The 13,248-nt window shown below is 40.9% G+C and overlaps 2 protein-coding genes across 2 annotated transcripts in view; one reads left to right on the top strand and one right to left on the bottom strand.

Moving 5' to 3' along the window:
• rgl1 (ral guanine nucleotide dissociation stimulator-like 1) overlaps nt 1-13,248 on the top strand; it is a 267,685-nt gene that overhangs the window by 64,653 nt on the left and 189,784 nt on the right. The window lies entirely within an intron of this gene.
• On the bottom strand, nt 912-2,024 carry LOC140737418 (putative C->U-editing enzyme APOBEC-4). Its single transcript, XM_073063906.1, has one exon. The coding sequence runs from the start codon at nt 2,022-2,024 to the stop codon at nt 912-914; it is 1,113 nt and encodes a 370-aa protein (XP_072920007.1).

The raw sequence follows: 13,248 nt of genomic DNA, 5'->3' as shown, positions 1-13,248 counted from the left end.
CAATCTATAAAGACTTCTGCAAATTAATTTATCATAATGCCTGGAATCTTAATACTGCAGCCAATTAGGAGTGAGTGTAACACTTCCTTCCCCTCTTTATTGGGTACCAATGTGTTTAGCACCTGCACTGATTTTTTTTATTATTTATACCAAAAATAAGTCTCCAGTTTATCATGGATACAGAGCCTCCCGCACTTCTGCCAGTTCAATAGATTTACTCAGGCACCTTTGCTGAAGCATATTGTAATGTTTACATACTTGTGTTATGGCTGTAAACTGAATACACATACAGTATCAACAAAACATGTCTCTTGGAATTGAAGGGGCATTGTGAAAGACGCTGGAAAAAGCTTTGTTTTACTTGCATGAACGAGAGATAACAGGAGAATATTTGTGTCTGCTGTTGCTCGTCAAGCTGAAGCCAACATAATCTCTGCCTCTAAGTGGCCTGCAAGGTGTTTCTGCCAAGCATGAATGCTATTATCAATCTCCTCCAGAAATGTGGGCTTGTTCACCAAGTAACCTCTTACCTATTACTTTGTCTCTATTCCTAACTGAGGACTTGGGCATATATTTGCCTGAATGGCAGCTTGGTACCTCTTTGTGCAACAGCTGTTGCCATAATTCTTGAATTGGCATTAACCCATTCCCAAATCAGTTGAAATTTGCTTGCAGTAACGAAGTGCACATGTATAAAAGTCCGAATTTGCCCATCAGTTGAACTTGAAATTGAGTTACAATGTAATATTAATCTGGTCATGCAAACATTGAGTGCATTGGCATGATTTGTAGCATTCATGTGCCAGATTCTCCAAGTACTATACAAATGTGCCCTGAACTGGCATTTACCCTGGTGCAAGGGCAGCGATTCTGCAGTTCAAACAGTTTTTTTTCTTATATATGTTGGTCTGCTATTTCCTCCTAGATTTTGTCCTTTTGCTGCTCTTTCCCCGTCTGTTTGAATTGCCTGATTTCTTTGTTGCAGGAGCTTCAAGAATTTCCACTACTTCAGTAACTTGCACGTTGTGAGGTGATGGGGTTGTAGGTTTTTCCCACTCTTTGTTGGGCATGTTCAGGTGTCTCACTACATTCTTTGGCTTGATCTTCTGTGGTTTCAGAGGGTACATTGACCAGTGAAATGCTGATAGGTTTGGAAGATTCATATAAGGCTGATACTGAGCCATTAATGGCATTTTGTTTATAGTGGGAAGTGATGCTTGTGAAGACTTGTACATGTTCATGCCTTCTGGTTTAAAATGTTGCTGCTTATGCGGCGTGACCTGAACTGGTTTCTGAGGTATGGCATCAATGTAGGAAGGGTTCACACCAGTGATGGTAGCGATCTGATGGGCATTGATGAGATCAGCATGGGCTCTCTCAGGTAAAACTGGGTTGTAAAGTGCTGTCCAAGGCACACCATTCACAAAGCGGTGAAGAATATTCAGCCATGTCCAGCTACTGATTGGGTTGATGGTTACCCTGGGCCAGAATGCTGCTAAGTAATGGAGAGCTTTTTTGTTCCATCCTGATTCAACATCGGAATCATCGGTATGATAGAGTGCAGAAAAATAGATGTCTAATCTCGTGCTTGGATAATTTATTAAAAAATCATACATTTTGCTTATGCAATACTGGGCTCTTTCATTGCATGGGGTGTAATTGGAGTATATGGTGATATAAGCAATGTTTTCATATGAATACATGAGTGCATCCAGATAACCATCGGTATCAAAGAATATTGATTCTGGGTGTAGCTGGTGTAAAGTACAGCTGGATACTTGTCCCTTCTGCACTAAGGTACCTGATGATAACTTCAGTTCATAAAAAAGCAGATGACTCCCATGCTGTGGCTGAGCATAAGGAAATCCAAATGATTCATAAAATTCCATGTACGACACGCGAGCTTCTTCTCCTGTTTTGATGTGATATGGGCACTTCAAACAGTTTTCAGTGAAGTGAAGCCAGTAGTAGGGCTTCACCAGCGTTCCCTGAGGAGCAGTATATTCCTCATGAGTAAAAGCCATGATGGATAGTTCACTTCATTTCCATCGGAAAGGAATCCTTTGATGTATGCAGCACCTTTTTTTAACGATAGTTAAAATGGTGCACATGGTGGTGTAAAAATGGAATTCTGAAATACAAATATAGAAAATGGTGGGTATGCGGAAAAAGTATCAATATCTGAAAAGCGAAACAGTGTTATTGAGTCTACTGTAGATATTCTATCTAAAGGTATCATTGATCATTCTTGCCAACCGACCACCTAGCATCAAGACTTTGCACTTTCTGCTTCAATAACAACATGATCTGGGCTGTAATATAGTCTTGTTTAAAATTTTGTGTTCTTTGTGAGGATTGCACTCTGCAAGCAGCAGCTTAAAATTCTGAATTGGAACAAAGTCCTCCAGTCTACTCTTAGTAAATAGTCATTCCTCCCCATACCTTGTGTCGGGTAGGGCAGCAACCTTGCTATTTCTTTAGCGTGTTGCTAGCTTGGCACTTAGCACAGCATGGATGGAAAATGTGTAAGGAGCCAGCCGGATTTGAACCCTGGATTTCTCGCCTTGAAGTACAGTGCTGATGCCACTACACCACCGGCATTTAGTAAATGAGGCTAAACATTAAGATGTTTATATCCTTCCATCAAGCACATCTTTCCCTCCCCTCCCCTCTCTTTCTCCATGGAGATCGCTCTTTACACAACTCTGTTGTCCACTCATCTCTCCCCTCCGACACTTATTCCTGCAAATGGAACAAGTGCTAAACCTGCCCCTACCCATCTTCAATGATCATCATTGAGGGGCTCCAAACAGTCCTTCCAGGTGAGGTGACACTTCACCCACAAGTCTAGCTACCATATCCAGTGCTCCTGTGTGGCAGCCTCTACATTAATGAGGCCTGACATAGATTTGTCAAGCAACTAATCATGTGCAGATCTGTTGTCAATACCCCAAAAGGTGATATTTCCTGGTGGCTACACATTTCAATTGAACCCCTCATTCCAAAATATCAGCCCAATGAGGCCAATCTTTCTGGGTAGTTTCCATTCTGATGGTATGAACATCAAAATCCTCAAGTTTCTATAAGTTTTTTCCCCCTCCCCCTTTTTTTTGACATTCCCCATTCTGGTTACCCTCTTACCCTTTCTTCTCACTTGCCCATCACCTTCCTCTGGAGACCCTCCTCCTTCCCTTCCTTCCATGGGCCACTATTCTGTCCTATTAGATTCCTCCTTCAGCCCCTCAACACTTCCACTTATCACCCACCCACTTTTTCCCCTACCCCACCTTCTATTGGTTTCTGATCCCTTTCTTTCCTTTTTTGGGTCTCTACCCGAAACATCGACTATTTATTGATCTCCATCGATGCTGCCCTGCTGAGTTCCTCCAGCACCTGCAGAATCTCTTGAGCTTGTGCATTGACATTAATTTCCAGAGGTCTTGGTCAAAATGCTCATATACACCAAGACTGTGGCTGACTTTCGTTCATATAATGGAAGTTCTGAGAGTGTTTTGCTTCCAGGTACATTTAATAGTTTATTAGACTGTAAAGCATAATGTCTTCTTGGGCTTAATTGTACCAATGAAATGTCAATTGTAGTGCTACTTATTAGTGCTACTAATAGCTTCCACACTTAGATAGTTATTTTTAGAACTATTTTCTAAAGCAGAATTCAGAAATTGTAAGGGACAATCTGCTTGAAGGGCAAGAATTGTTAATATTGAGGAACACTTGTCAACTGCTTTCCCAGTTGATGTAATAGTAACTTGTTTTGATTATCACATGTGCAGAGGTACAATTAATGACTGCCTTGCATGCCATTCATTCATATCATTTCATCACATCAATGCAACAAGGGAGTGCAAGGGAAAAAGCAGTATCAATTTAAGCATTATCGTTATTACCATGCTGATAAGTTTGATCGGTTTTTACTTTTTCTTTGTTCATTAGCCATATGATTTAATTACAACTGTTATTTACACTATTTGAAAGGAAGAACTTTGTTTCCTATTACAAAACACCCTGGAGTAACAGAAAATGTCAAAAGAGTGAATGCATTTCGAGAAATCTCTTCAAGATCTTCTCAAAATCTCATTGCTTGTAAAAAGGAATTATGGAGTAAGTTGTAGTGATCATAATAGTTGAATGTTTTCCCCACCTTGTGAGGAATAGGTGGTATGAACTGGAATGTCAAACTCCAGGAAGATAGAAGGTATTACAACAATTTTACGATCTCAGCCTTGATGTGGCGCATGAAGCTGATGGACAGGAGCAAACACAGATGACTGAACAGACTGGGCAGGTTTGTAATGCTTGGCATCTAACTTGCACATTGGAAATGCTTATCACCATCAAGACCAGCATATGTTTTCTGTTGTTTCGAATGTGCTGGAGACAACAGTTGTTGATTAGTTCAGAGGTGGCATTGTTCCACATGAATGTTGAGTCAAAGGTCAGCTTTAACCTGTGAAGGAAGTAAATAATTGAGGGCAATGGAAAGGCCATTTGTCATGGAATCTAGAGAATGGTCTTAAGCTTTGAAAGTGTTGTTTGGATCATGAATAATTGCACAACAACATCTGTAACTGTCCTGACAGTCCAGGGGATTGGTTATGGAGAAGCTAAAACTAGAGAGGAGTGCACTTGTAATTAGAATTGAGTCTTAAAAGTGATGCCTGTCCATGCTGTGTTCCTTTCTTCTCCAATCTGAAAAGGACACTTAAAATCTCTGTAGTTTCTCTAGTGATATCTGGGTTACTACCAGAACTTGATATTTACACTTGTTAGGAAACAGAACTTGAGAACCTGCAAGGTTTTTAAATTTGGGAATGAACAGGATTGTGAACAGGTGGTTGCAGATGCATTCAGTAAAGGATCACGGAGAAATTTTCTTAACATTCCACATTCCAACATCTCTATCATAATTTGACACATTCTTACCACAAGAGAATGCAGCTTGGACTTGTTGAATAGAGGTATTAACATTGAAGTTGGACTGAATGATGTGTCTCTGTTCCTTGGGAAGCTAAAAGAAGGAACTATGCCAAACTCATATGCATACTTAATATGCAGTAGTAGAAATGGATAAAAATGATGCATGTGTTACGAATGTGCCGCAACTCTGAGGGGCCGAAGGGTACAAAGTAGCCCCCTCTTTGAGAATCGCAAGATCGCTATTAATTCAGGTCTGGGACCCAGGAAATGAGAGAGAGATCCAGAATACACAGGTTTGGAATGTGTCCTGGCCTCAGCAAGGCAGAACCATTGATAACGGCTATTGTCTCTTGGAGACGGAATTGTGTATTGAGTACTGTACTATTCATTGAAGCCCTCGGGGTGACCAGAGTGGGCTGGTTGAGGGATTGCATCATCCCAACCTGATTGACATCTGAGACCCCGTGAGTAAGGATAAAAGAAGGTCTGGGGAACAATCCCTTTAGACGCACCAGGAGAAACGCTAGAAATCCCATGACAGCGTTTAATAGCGACAGCCGGTGGGGCTCGCGTGCGTCCTTTTCCCTTGCCTGGGGAATTGGCGGGATCGCCACGGAAGAACGGCTTAGCTAAAGAAGAGGCCACCACCAACGAAACACCAAGGATCGAAATCATAAAAAGGAAAAGCTGGCAAGTTTCTAAAATCTCTCTCTTGACTCCAACCAAAGGCTGCAGCCTGAATGAACTGAGTGACTTTTATATTTCCATTGGACAATACATTATCCCCCTAGACAACGATAGAGATATTTCTTATTGATTATTATTATACCCGCACTTTTAGATCTAGTATTGACGACGTATAGTATCTGTATGTTTGCATTGATATTATTTTTGTGTATTTTTACCAATAAATACTGTTAAAAATAGTACCATCAGACTTCAACAGACCTCTCTATCTTTGCTGGTAAGTGACCCAGTTACGGGGTTCATAACACAAGTGAATCAAATTTATCCTTTTCAGATAAAGTGTTACCTTGACTATGATTTCAATTTGATCATGTTGCAACTTCATTCAACTCTATCCACCCCTTTAAACTCTTGGATGGTCTCTTATTTTAAACTTACACAAATGCGTGTTGTTGCTTAATACATAGCCTGAGTTGCTGATTATCTATTTGTGAGCCAGCACAATAATTATCAACAAGCTATTAAGCCATTTTAATATCTTAAGCTGGCACTTCATTTGATAGCATGAAAATTAGTTGTTTTTTGGGGGGTGGGGATCTCTTGAAAACTACTGAATACTGAAAGGCTTGGATACTGGTTATAGAAAAATATTTTCCATTAATTGGAGTATCTAGGATCTGAGAGCACATCCTCAGAGAAAGAAAATGATCATCCCTTTAAAACTGAAATGGGTTATTTCTTTAGTCAGAAGGTGGTAGCCAGAGGGCTATCTGGAGGTTGGATGTATTTAAAGCAAGATTGATGGGTTCTCAATCATTAAGGGGTTGAAGATTACTGAGTGGAAGTGGGAGAATTGGGGTTGAAGGAAAATCAGCCTTGATTGAATTGTGGAGCAGACATAATGGACCAAATGGCATAACTCTGCATCTACTGTATATGGTAATTGAGTTGCAACATACCTCAGCACAAGAGTTTAGGAATTAATCCTGTGCAAATCAGTTGTCAAACTTGCAATCATGCATGCTTTGGTTACTTTTGAATAAACTTCGGGCCAGAGGGATAAGCCCTGCTTTCATTTGAAGGGTGTAATGCTAAATGTAATCATGTACAAAGGGACTCTAATTGTATCTTTCAATCTAAACTGCTACCAAAATGACTTTACTGGGTTATAAACAATTGTCACCCCTAATTTCTACGGATGCCAGGACAATCCCAAACCTGGAACGGGCTGAATACAAGAGACTGGATAGGCACGGACCTAAGAGACTGCAGGTGCTGGAATCTGGAGCTAAAAATGTTGCTGGAGAAATTCAGTGGTTTAAGTAGTTTGTTCTCTGTTGCGATGAAGAGTCTGGCTCTGTTTCCCTGGAGTGATAGGTGCTAAGAGCTGTCCTAACATGTATGTAAGGCTGAATGCAGATCTGAATCTTTTCCTCATGGTATGGGGGGATCAAAATGAAGGAATGGTTTATTTTGGGGGGGAGGAATTTAAGGGTATCTGAGTGGTATGTTTTTAGTGGTTGAAATCTGGATAATACTGCAAAAGGAAGCCAGGTATAATATCTATTGAAGAGGCACTCGGAAATGCATTTAAACAGGCAAGGCATAAGTGGATATGGTCTTAATGAAGGTAAATGGCATTAGCATTCATAAACAAATGGTGTGATGGGCTGAAGGTCCTGTTTCTGTGTTTGCATTACTCCGACACTGCACTTGCAAAATAGATTCCTTTCTTTCTTATCAGTTGTAAAGAAATCAAACAGCACTGGAGTGCAGAGTTTAAGTGTTTACACTGGGGGCATGAAATTACACGATCACATCCCCAGAGCCTATCTTATCAAAACTGGCAACCTTGGGGTCACTTTGAATGCAGTCTCTAACCTAAATTTACTGTACAGTAGAAATAGAAAAACTCAGCTGAAATTTCTAGTGCAACAGCATCAAATTTGAAGAGCAAAATCTGAGACAAAATGGTTGCAAAGCAATGAAATCATTCTGTACAATTTCTCACACAGCTTGTATTCATCATCAATTACTTCATGGTTGAATCAGAAATACGGGGGGAACACAGAATGGTAATAGAGCATTGAGAAATTCATTGCTTAGCATTTCATACTGAAAACAGAATATTGAAATACCTTGCAAGTGAAAATGAATGCTCTTGGTGTACAGTATAGTGCGTCTGCTTACCTGTTAGCGGGAATCTTGGCTAAGCTTCTGTGATTTTTGTTTCGTATTTCTTGGTTTTCTTGATTTCATTTGAGAAATTAATTTTATTCCAATTTGGTCTTCATTATAAAAGCACAGTATGCAAGTTCTTCACAACTGCAGGTATGTACTTCAGAGTTGTGGATTCATTGCTAAGGTGTGGCATCTTTGCTTGCAAGCAAAATGGGTTCCATGGCAATGGTGTTGTTTGGATTCAGTGCTATTGTGTGTACAGAACCTGCATTTGCAATGCTTTTGGCAGGTCATTCTAATGTATTAAAGAGTGCTAAATGATCTCAATGCTATAATTGCACATGATAGCACAAGATTTGTGAACCAATTGCTGCAGTGTTTTAAATCTATACCATCTTAGTGTTTTTTAAGTTGTAGGCCAAATGGTGACTTCCTGTACAGTAAACTTCTGTCATACTAAATAGGTTTGTAAAGATTGAAGAACTGTGAGATAAAGATGTCACTTCAAAATTCAATTCCTCTGTTTCCCAACCACCCCTTCTGGCTTTGAGTTTAAGAATTCATAAATTGATAATCTGTTGGCTTACTCGAAGTTGAGGATTGCCAAAAAGTAATTGGCTTCAAAAATGTCTCCATTTACAGGAATTTTAATATGGAGATATAATTACAGAAGTTAGCAGTTGCTTACTGGAACTGCCTACATTTTGTTGGTATTGAGTTTAATTTTCAGAAATTTGTCAAGTTTGCTCATGATAGTTTGGGATTGAGGGTGAATTGCAAGTTTGGGTTTGGAATTAACTTGCCTCTGGTCATGGGAGAAGTGGAAGGCTGTTGTTCTAGCTGGAAGACTGTGACCATTAGTTCTCCATCATGATTGATGCTGGGACCTCTGAGACATATATAAATGACCTGGATAAAAATATAGAAGGGTGGATCAGGAAGTGTGCAGGTGAGAGAAAGAATGAAGTTGTGGGTAGTGTAAAGGATTATCAAAAAATGGAGTGGTATATGTCATTTATGATTTATGAGCAGGGAAGTTGCAGGTGGAATTTAATCTGACAAGTGTGAGGTATTGCACTTTGGTAGGTCAAATGAATGAAGAGGTTGTATAGTAAATGATAAGGTTCTTTAATAGCACTCGGGTGCAGAGGGATCTTGGTGTCTATGGGCATAGTTTATTGAAATTTTAGTCGGACTGCATTGGGTGTATTGCATGCAGTTCTCGTAACCCCGTTATCAGAATGATATGGAGAGCGTGGAAAGGATTCAGAGAGGATGCTGCAGGGGAAAGTGGGGCAAATGTGGGTTGCTCTTCAGTGTGTCAGAAGCTGAAGGGCGAACACAATAGAGGTTTTCAAAACTATGGAAAGCATACATAAGGTAGACGGTCAGAATTTTTAAGGTAGAAATGTCAAATGACAAGGCACGTTTTTAAGATTGGGGGGGTAATATTTGTTATGGAGTGACAGACCCCTGGAGTGGGTAGAAATGAGCAATTTGGTGGAGTTTAAGAGGCTTTTTTATATAAACAGGTGAATGTGAAGGGAATGGGGGAGGGGTAAATAGATTAATCACTCTTGGTATAAATTGGCATTGACACCTGTGCACCCTAGTGGGTCAAATGACCTATTGTATGCTGTGCTGTTCTATGTTCTATAATTATCATGGGTATCATTAAAATTTAAAGCACAGGAAGAGTCTGTTTGGCCCATATGGCAATGTGCACTGTCAGATGGAGAATTATTTTTTGTAGCATGGCTTTAGTTCTATAATCTATTATTAATATACTAAGGAAACTAATGTTTATTTCCTTGGTCCAAAACTCAAATTTGTAAATGCCTCGTTTTTTGCATATTTCCATATTATGGTGTTTGTGATGAGGGACAATCCTCAGTGACTAAGTAGGGTGGGGGAGGAGGCAACTGCCCATACCACTGCCTAGTACCGTAGATTTCGCACTACAGAGCGCACCTGATTAAAAGCCACTGGCTCTAATTTTAGAAAGAAAATCAATTTTGTACTTGTACAAGCCGCACCGGATTTTAGGCCGCACCGGATTTTCGGCCGCAGGTGTCCCACGTTGTAATATGAGATATTTACACAGAAAGATATTACACGTGAGGATTTTTTAACTTTTAATTAAATCCATATGGTAACATAAACAAATACATATTGCAAATGCTTTTTTTCGAACCGTGCCTGTAACGCGGCTACTTTTAAATATACGTTGCGTATACTTTTTTACTGAACAACATTCCAATATCTCCTAACGACTGGTAAAAAATATATATACTGCAGCCTACCAGGAAAAGTTATTGATCGCCTTTAACTTAAAAGCAGCGTTCGCTCAGATCTAATGCCGCTCGCGTAATGCGCTCGCCCCCCTCCTTCCCGTTTATCGCAAACCGGTATTTCCCACAAGACGCGGCGAAACTGGGTGTGACGTCATAGCATCCCGCGATGTAGTACAGAAAACAAATATAGTTAAAACACTTCTAACTTTAACTAGAAAATGAATTACTAAGCGAAAATATTATAAACTAAATAACTGCCATAAAGGCAGCACAATGCTTTTCTTCGAGTGTTTTCCATGTTGATGAGGGTGAGTACAAATGACTGATTTACAATAATTTAACTGTGAAAGTGCGCTTGATTTATCGTACAATTTCATTGGACCTCTGTGAACTACTCATCAATTTTATTGGTCTACTGTTACGAGGCAAAATGTTTTTGGCGGCATGAAAAAAAATCATGCATTAGCCGCACCGTAGTAAAGGCCGCAGTGTTCAAAGCTGTTCAAAATGTGGGGAAAAAGTAGCGGCTTATAATCCGACATCTACGGTAATCAAAAATAATTCCAGAGTGAGCTCTCCCCAGAACTACTGCTACTTTCTCCACTTAAAATGCCTAAAATCAATTTCTTTTGAAGTGGTGATCGCTTGTGGCAGCTCATGTCAGTATGACAAAACCATTTTGATTGCATTGAATGAAGTTGTCAGCACTCAACATCAGTTTGGAAAATGAAATGCTGCCTTTTCTACACTGAATTCAGATTTGAAAACCATTGTCAGCAATGTCCTACTCTGTAAAGATGCTCATTTGCAATCTTCCAATACAAGTATTTGATGTGAATGTAATTTTTTGCACAGATTCTAGCTGTAAAATGGCAATGAATTGTGCTCTCTTTAAACAGAATGTAATTAAACTTGTAATGATGCATTAGGTCACCTTGTCCATTGAACAACCTCTGCTCTCAATATAAACACAAGATTCTGCAGATGCTGGAAATCTTGAGCCATACATAAAAATGAGTCAGAATCCCTGAACCTGGAGAACTAGTGGATGACATAGTTTGGCCTTAACCCTTTGAGCTGTTTGACTCTACCAAGAGCTAAAGCACAAGGCTCTGGCTCCAACCAACATAGCTCTCCAAGTCATCGAGGCACGCAAGCCTCCAAACCACAATGAGATTGTGGTACTCTTGGAGGAGATAGCTCGTATTTCCAAGATAGCGGCGCGACGCAGCTTGCAGCGGCCACTCCAGAGCTGATTTTCTGTTATTTGTGAAGTGGGGTGCCATGTACAATCATAATCAATTGAAAACGGATGTGGGAGCATGGAAGAACATCGGGATATCTCCAGGAAGACCTTCTTCATTGCTGCTGCTGCTGTGAGGTCCGGTACTCTGCTGGGAAGAACAGGTCCCCAGTCCTCGGGGTCGCGTTGCCGATGGCCGTTGGCAGGGCCATCTTAATACACTCGGCAGAGGATGGTGCTCGGAGAAGCTGTGCCGGAGGGGATGGTCGTCGGCTCGGAGGTTCGATGGACTCGGAGTCCGCTGCGGTCAGGTCGCTTTCGGTGTGTGCTGCATCTGTGAGGCTGAGTTCGATGGAGCTTTCATTGTGTGCTGCGTCTGCGAGGCTGAGTTGGGCGGCGCTGTGGAAGTCCATAGCGGGGGTATTCCCTTCTGCCGCCAGCGTGGGATGGCGAGTCTGTCGGGACCCTGGGGACTTGTGGAAACTGTGTGGTGATTTCTTTTGAACTTATAGTCCTTTAACATCTTTGGATTATTTTTACTGTGCCCATGGTCTGTTTTTTTTTATCAATTATGCTATTGTTTGCACTGTTGTAACTATGTGGTTTTGTGTAGGTCTTGCAGCTTTAGTTTTTGGTCTTGTTTGTCTGGTGGATTTGGAGCTCCTTTCTGGGGAACGTGCTAAGACGTAGCACGATATTAATATGCAGCAACCTCTCCGGACTGTGGATTAGGGATTGCCAAATGTTATGTGGATTTTCTAGTGTAGTCTGTTTTGTCATATGCTTTTTGTGATATCATTCTGGAGGAACATTGTCTCATTTTTTAACTGCATTGCATTTGTGGTTTCTAAATGACAAACTGAATCTGAATCTATGCAATGGAATAAATGGTTGATATTTCAGATTGAAATTCTTTATCAGGACTAAGAAGGAAAGCGGCAGAAGCCAGAATAAAGGGGGGGGGGGCGAGGAGGTGGTGTTCTACTTCAACTACTTTAGAATGAGAATCGTTTAATATCATTGGCATGTGTTCTGAATTTGTTGTTTTGCGGCAGCAGTACATTGTAATTCATAATAATAAAAACTAGTTGCAGAAAGAAAGGGGAAAATACTGGGGTAGTATTCATGGGTTCATTGACCATTCAGAAATCTGATGGCAGAGGGAGAGAAGCTGCTCCTGAAAAGTTGAGTGTGTGCATTCAAGCAGCTGTACCACCACCTTGATGGTAGCAATGAGAAGAGGGTGTGGCCTGCATGATGGGGTTCCATAATGATGGATGTCGCCACCTTGAGGCCTCGCCTTTTGAAGATGTCCTGGATGCTGGGGAGGCTGGTGCCCATGAGCTGACTGAATTACTGAGTTTACAACATTGCAGCTCTTCTAATCCTCTGCAGGGACCCCTCCGTACCAGACGGTGATGCAAAAAGTTAGAATGGTCTCCATGGTACAGCTGTAGCAACTTGCAAGTGGCTTTGGGGACATCCCAATTCTCCTCAAACTCTTAATGGAAATATAGCCACTGTCGTGCCTGCTTTGTCATTGCTTCAATATGTTGGACCCGGGATTGATCCTCAGATGTTGACACCCAGGAACTTGAAGCTTTCGCCCTTTCCACTGCTGATCCCTTGATGAGAGGATTGGTGTATTTTCCCTCAACTTCCCATTCTTGAAGTCCACAATCAATTCCTTGGTCTTACTGATGCTGAGTGAAAGGTTGTTGCTGCGACACCACTCAACTACTGATCTATCTTGCTCCTGTATGCTTCCTCATCACCATCTGAAATTCTGCCAACTATAATTGTGTCATTTGCAAATCTATGAGCTGCATCTAGCCACTGAGTAAAGTGTGTAGAGAGAGTAGCAGTGGGAAGACTAAGCACGCATCCTTGAGGTACGCTGCAGAGGAG

Source organism: Hemitrygon akajei, chromosome 12 (assembly GCF_048418815.1).
Source record: "Hemitrygon akajei chromosome 12, sHemAka1.3, whole genome shotgun sequence".
NCBI lineage: Eukaryota > Metazoa > Chordata > Chondrichthyes > Myliobatiformes > Dasyatidae > Hemitrygon > Hemitrygon akajei.
The sequence above is the reverse complement of the archived record's forward strand: the minus strand, read 5'-3'. Positions and strand labels throughout refer to the sequence as shown.

Bases quoted from the DNA above. Each gene is read 5' to 3' on its own strand.
- LOC140737418 (XM_073063906.1), bottom strand. From the start codon at position 2,024: ATGGCTTTTACTCATGAGGAATATACTGCTCCTCAGGGAACGCTGGTG.